General features: G+C 47.2%; 1 protein-coding gene across 1 annotated transcript in view; it reads right to left on the reverse strand.

Annotated features, from left to right (window-relative positions):
• LOC125884433 (cytochrome P450 26B1) overlaps nt 1–5,374 on the reverse strand; it is a 43,862-nt gene extending 38,488 nt beyond the window's left edge. The window contains exon 1 of the mRNA XM_049569386.1: nt 4,086–5,374. Within this exon, the coding sequence (XP_049425343.1) occupies nt 4,086–4,289 (204 nt within the window). The 5' untranslated portion in view covers nt 4,290–5,374. The remainder of the gene's footprint in view (nt 1–4,085) is intronic.
• Between the last annotated feature and the right edge of the window lie 883 nt (nt 5,375–6,257).

The following is a 6,257-nucleotide window of genomic DNA, read 5'->3' on the forward strand; positions in this document are numbered from 1 at the left end:
CCTCATTATTATCAAACCTCTTTATATTTGTGCAGGTCAGCGGGTACGTAGCTGAAAAAATATGTCATATTTGGTACGTTGCTGAAAGTAGTGTGACAACCACAGCCCTGACAAAATGACTTAAACTGACTCGTGAACATTTTGTTGAAAGTTACAGCGTTTCTCTAGAAACATTTTAAAAAAAAGTGCCGTCAATTTCCATCTGGTGTAGTTTATGAAAATATCCATATAAGTCATGAAAACATGCTAATGTGTGGATTCGTGTTTGTGTTCATAAATAACATTATGACTGTAAACATTTAAATGAATGAGAGTGTGTGTGGTCGTCCATGCTTTGTGTTTAAACGTGTGTATGGAGAGCATACTGGTGTATCTGTGTTTATCTCGACATATGCATGAATCTGCACCATGTAGGTAGTGTTTCAGTACACGTGTGTGTGTGTGTGTGTGTGTGTGTGTGTGTGTGTGTGTGTGTGTGTGTCTGCGAGGTAGTAACGCTCCTGCTTGGCACCGTCCCTTCAGAAAGCTCCAGCTCCTAATGAGAGCAGACAGGTCTTTGGCAGAGTGACCGTAAAACTTTTTTTTCAGACTGCAGAACGCTTTAAAATGGATATGTCACAAAAATGTTCTTCTACTGCCGCGTGTCGAGTTAAAAATAAACTGTATGTATATGTACTCACTTTCAGACAGAAAGTATGTAGGAGATCTGGAGGAGACGTTAAGAGAAAAGAGGAGCAGGAGTAAAAGAGCAAAAGAAAACGAGAGTAAAGAAAAAGAAGGTGATGAAACTTTAACGTATTTAAAGTCCCAGTGTGTAAGATTTAGGGTGATGTGTCGGCTGAAATAGAATATAATACAATAAGTGTGTCTTCTTTAGTGTATAACACCTGAAACTAAGAATTGCTGTGTATTTGTTACCTGAGAATGAGACGTTAAAACTGTCTATATATAGCAGAGACCGCCATGTTGCTAGGCCATACTTCTACAGTAGCCCAGAATGGACAAACCAAACACTGGCTCACTGGATTTGTAACGTTAAACTGCTGAACAATGAACACTGAAGGAATTCTAACCAGGAGAAGTTTCAGCTGGTTGCATTTTGCCATCCTCACCTCTAGGGGCCACTAAATCCCCCCAGATCTTACACACTGCTCCTTTAAATGGATTTTTGGCCGTTCATCCAAAGAATTTTTGCACATATCGCTCATTCACACATACAAACACACAATGTTTAGCTACTTTTCATTACCCTCCGGTAAAGCAGCTGTACTCAGTATTTCTTTGTGAAAACAATGTGACAATATGAAAGATGTCGCTTGTCTCCCGCCCACAACTTGTTTTGGTTCACTCTTGCGGCGTCGTTTTCGGCAGCAGCAGCTTTAAAAACACACTGTATGTTACCTGCTCAACACCAAACAGTAAATAGACAAAGCTAGCACTTAGCTGGTGAACATAGTGGAGCATTTAGCAGCTAAAGAGCCAGCTGTTTTTCTCAGGAGTTGGTGGAGACCAAAATCGGAGCTAAAAGAGAGTGAAAATGGGACTTAAATTCATCAGGTGGACACAATGATGACTCCAAATGAATAATGATAGTTTGCTACCCAGTTCAACATCAACTTAAAGTTTGTGTCTGAATCTCTGTGAGTTTGTTAGAACAGCCGTTTAACTTTCATAAAGGAGATCTTGACTCAAAAACAGTGTTTGTAAGATTTGGTTTGGCGCTGTATTTGACATGAAAGCATAACTTCTTATCTCTTCATCACATGCTAAAATAAATGACATGCACCGTGCACAGCTGTGTTCCTCTGTTCTGACACTCTTAATCAAGACCATGTAGCAACAAAAACCCAACATCTGCCACTTCTTCTCTTAATTTCTTGAACTTAATCAAAAGCTGTGTGCGCCTCAGTTCTTGGCACATTCGGAGCTCTTTTCTGTCGCAGAGAGACGACTCGTCTCTGAGCACGTCTGACATGTCGTCTCCGCGAGCAATCAAGCAGGAGACCAGTAGCCGAGACATTAAACAGCATCTGGGCAAGAAGGTCCCATCAGATCTCCATCTGTGTCCGTCTCACTTTGCCCACAGAGCACATGAGGGTTAGGCTGCAGCCCAGCATCTCGGTCTCTCTCATACATACAGTTTAACAGTATTCATGAGGCATTTCATCAACTGCATCAACTTTGACTTTGAGATTAGGTCAAAGGACCAAAGCTCTGCTCACTTCTGCCAGGTTTCGCTCCGCTTGTAGGGGCATTTGGTCCTCATAAGTATAGGCACACTCAGCCTTTCATTCCTCTATCTGACTGACATTACTCCACCCCTTCCCCTCACCATAAACTTGGCCGTGGTCCTCGGTTGCATTCCGGGAACGCGTCTCGCTCGGTGTCAGATGTAACAGAGAGGAGCACCGCGAGTTCAAGCCCCGCACACGGCCAAAGTGCCTCCGCTCGTCGAACCCCTGCTTTGCTTCCCTCCCCCTATTTAAGGTTTTACATTTTACCTCCCTCTTACTTTTTTATTCATTCTCCTCCACACACCCCCAACCTCTGTCTGTCGGCGTGCTCCTGGGAGCCATCAGTTCACGCTGAGTAGCAGGACTGGGGTCAGACTGCAAGTCCTCAGCTGATAAAAGTCTCCTTCTCTGGCTCTGAACATGAAGGTTACACACAGGTTCAGACTCATGCATAGTTCCTCCTGCACAGAGAGGACCGTGGGGCTGATTGATCGGGAGCAAACACTGTGTACAAGATCACTACCTCAAGTTTGGAGGCATAAAGGTGGAAGAGTGAAGCGTGTCACCGATACATGATCCATATCCCTCTCTGAGAGCTTCAAAAAGTCACAGCTACACGTGCATGTTTGAGGATTTCTGCAACTTTACACTCCGTCTGCCAATCAACTTGTAAGATGAGGATTTTTTTTTTTTTTTTTTTTTGGAGTGATTTCTGAAACATGCAGCATGCTGGGAACTTTGGATGCAGCCAGGATGAGTATGCAGGGAGCGGAGCTGCAGCGTCTGGACTCAGGAGAAGACAGGAGGGAGTGCGAGGTGTGCACAGCTCCCCTCTCCTCCCCTCCCTCAGTCTGCCTCCGCGCAAACTTTCCCGAGTAATCCCCACATTCTTGTCATTTTCTGCATATTAAACATTCATGTGAGCTCATGACGTGATAGTGAGGCTTTATATTCCAGTCTCTATTTGCCCTCCGCGCAGACACACCCGCCGGCACTAATTGCCAGCAGCGTATCTGATGTGATCGATAGCCTATCAGCCTGACTGCAGCTCGACCCCTCCGCGCAGGGAAAGTCGCGCCGCGGTTGGCTGACCCGACACGCTCCCGTCTGAGATAATAAAACAACAAACTGATGTGATCGTCTGATGGAGCCCCAGTAGAGTGGGAGAGAGAGATTGCAGGGTTATAAACTAATCAAAAGTGAAGTGAAGGTCTTTGATGCTCGCGCGTGTGTGTCGCTGCCGGCGGCTGCGCGCGGACTGGAGTCGCTCTGTGTGCAGGAGATGAGGATGAAACAGTTTAAATGAACCTAAAGACACACATTACGCATGAAAATAGAGATTACACGCGCCGAGGTGACACTCTATGAGCTGGTTTTACAGTGCGCATCAGGAGATGTTGAGCCAAATTGATAAAAGTTCTAATATGATGAGAGAAATACGAGTATTTGCTTTGTGAGCATCACTGGCTGGAGCGCACGCAGCGCATGTGGCAAAATCTATGAAAAAGCAGCAATATGTGTGGTTAAAATGCTCCCTGCTCGTCAAAATCAGGATCACCACCATCCCGCTGCAGACTAACTCATCATTAGTAACTTGATATTGCAGACAGAGATCCGTTAAAGGAGCGCACACAGTTAAAACACACTTTTTAAAAGCGCGATGAATGAACTCAGAGCGCTAAATTAAAGAGAAAGTGTTGAAGAATCTAATAAAGAAATAGATCAGAGTGATTTCATCACACACGGATAAATTCCCACTCAGTGCCCGTGCAGACACCAGGACCCGCGCTGACCCAGACACCGTGTCTCGCTCCACCGGTCCCCCCCTCCCCGCCCCAAGGGCGCGCTTACCTGCAGGAGCCAGTGGCAGGTCTCGCCGATGAAGGGGAAGCCCATGGATCCTTTGGGCATGGGCAGCTTGCAGTTTTTATCCCGCGTGGCCGTCCACCGGAGCTGCCACAGCTGCTGGGAGACGGCGAGGAGCAGGGCCATGGACACCAGGCAGGCGGCCAGTGTGGCCAGAGCCGAGACGAGGTCGAAAGTGTCGAACAGCATGGTGATGGAGAGCCCGGCGGTCTCTCTGGAGCTCTGGACGCCTCTGAAAAAGCTGCTGGAAGTTTCTTTAAACTTAGTATTTGTGACAAAAACGAGCAGCTCTGGATCCCTGTGGTGGTTTTAAAGTTGGAGTTTCAAGTTTTTTTTGCGTAAAAGCGCAATGCTCCTTTACGCACTCCAAAGCCGTGGCGGCTGTGTCTTCAGAATGAATGAACTGTGTGGAGTGCGGTTCTTTCTGTCAGATAGATGTGATCTCTTTCTTCAAATAGTCACAAAGTGGCGTTTCATGTGCGTAAAAAGTGCAAATCAAAGTGTCGGCTGAGCGGAGGAGATGCTACAGGTGAGCAGCGCTGCCCGGCTCCCCGTATCTTCACTATCACACCTCAGCTTGTAGAGTGGAAAAATAAAACCATTAAAACGCACTTTGTTTTAATGATTTAAGCATTTCGAACAACAACCACACAAGACTGGGGACTGTCCTGATGTTTGAAATCTCATCTTTGGTCTCGTTTGTGGGTCAGTGACATAAAATGAAGTTGTTGTTTTTTTTTCTTTTAGAGTCTGAGACTTGAAGGCAAGCAAAAAAATCTCAAGGTGACACGTTTATGTCAGGAGCTGGGACACCGTGGGACACGTGGAAAAAGTGAAGCCGAGCCCTGGAACTAACAAGGGCTTTACTTTTTAAAACTTCTCGAGGGATGGAAAGACTTGGTTTGGGGGGGAAAAAATGAACGAAAAGTCTTCCAGGAATCGCGTCTCTCTCAACTCCAAAAAAAATTTAGAAAGAAAAAAGAAACAACAAAAGCCTCTTTACAGAAGTTGTAATCTCTCTCTGGAGCAAACACGAGGAAGATAAAGTGTAGACTTTTTAAGATCCGTGAGCGTGCAGGAATGAAAAGGTGCGCAGGAGATGCTCAGGAGCCACCGTCCTCTTTCTCCTTCTCTTACTTTCTGTCGTCCACTCTCTTCTCTGTGTACCTTTCTGTTTCTGAGAGCGCTCCTCTCTCTCCTCTCCTCTCTCTCTCTCTGGCTGCCTATACAAGTCACCCTCAGTGTGTGTGCGTGTGTGTGTACGTGTGTGTGTGTGTGCGTCAAGCCAGAGGCACCAATGAGTGTTTATATAGTGCGGAGGCAACTGGAAGGCGAATAGGCGGCCAAGGGCTCCCGTCGCCCCCCTCCAACCCCACCCCACCTCACTCCAGCGCCGGCTACAGAGCGAGAGAGACTCCCCTCCTCCTCCTCCTCCTCCTCTCCCCCCTTCCTCCCTCCATCCCTCCCCTCTGCTCCACCTCTTTCAGCTCCTGGAGGACCCCCTCCTCCTCCCCTTTCCCTTCCCCTCCTCTCTCCTCTCAGAAGGAGGGGTGGTGTAAAGTGAGCGGCAAGCGGCGCAAGAGGAGAGGAGGCTTGGAGCGTGCTGGAGCTGGCTGAGCGCCAACCAGAGAGAAACAGAGGGAGAGGGAAGGAGAGAGAAGCGGGGCTTGGAGTTACTTTTATGACTTCTGTCTCCGTGCAGTACGTGCGCACGCCTGAACTAATCACCTGCAGACTGAAGCAGCGCTGCGCGCACGTCGGGATTAATGTCACCTAATTTTTTACCAGCTAGTAGAAGCATTAGACTCAGTTAGAATCAATAACAAACCCCACTGCAGTTAAAAAAAACCCAAAACAAAACAAAAAAAGAGATCGCTCCAAACTTTCCAGGGATTGAAGACGCGCGCTTTTACGCACGCCCTTTGGCGCACGTTTGTAGTTTATCGGCCGCGTCTCCCGCTCCGCATCTTCGTGTTTTGTCACGTGCTTGTTCCCGGTGCATCACGGGACGCCAATCGCGGACCTCGGACCGGAACTGGCATCATTTGTTTCCAGAATGAGTCTGTGCCAAATGGCTAAAATCAGCCTGGAGGAGCGGAAATGTTGGTTTCACTGTGTCAGAAATGATTCAGAACTCCTCAGAGGTGATTTGATTTA

This window comes from Epinephelus fuscoguttatus, linkage group LG23 (assembly GCF_011397635.1).
Source record: "Epinephelus fuscoguttatus linkage group LG23, E.fuscoguttatus.final_Chr_v1".
In the NCBI taxonomy this organism is placed as follows: domain Eukaryota; kingdom Metazoa; phylum Chordata; class Actinopteri; order Perciformes; family Serranidae; genus Epinephelus; species Epinephelus fuscoguttatus.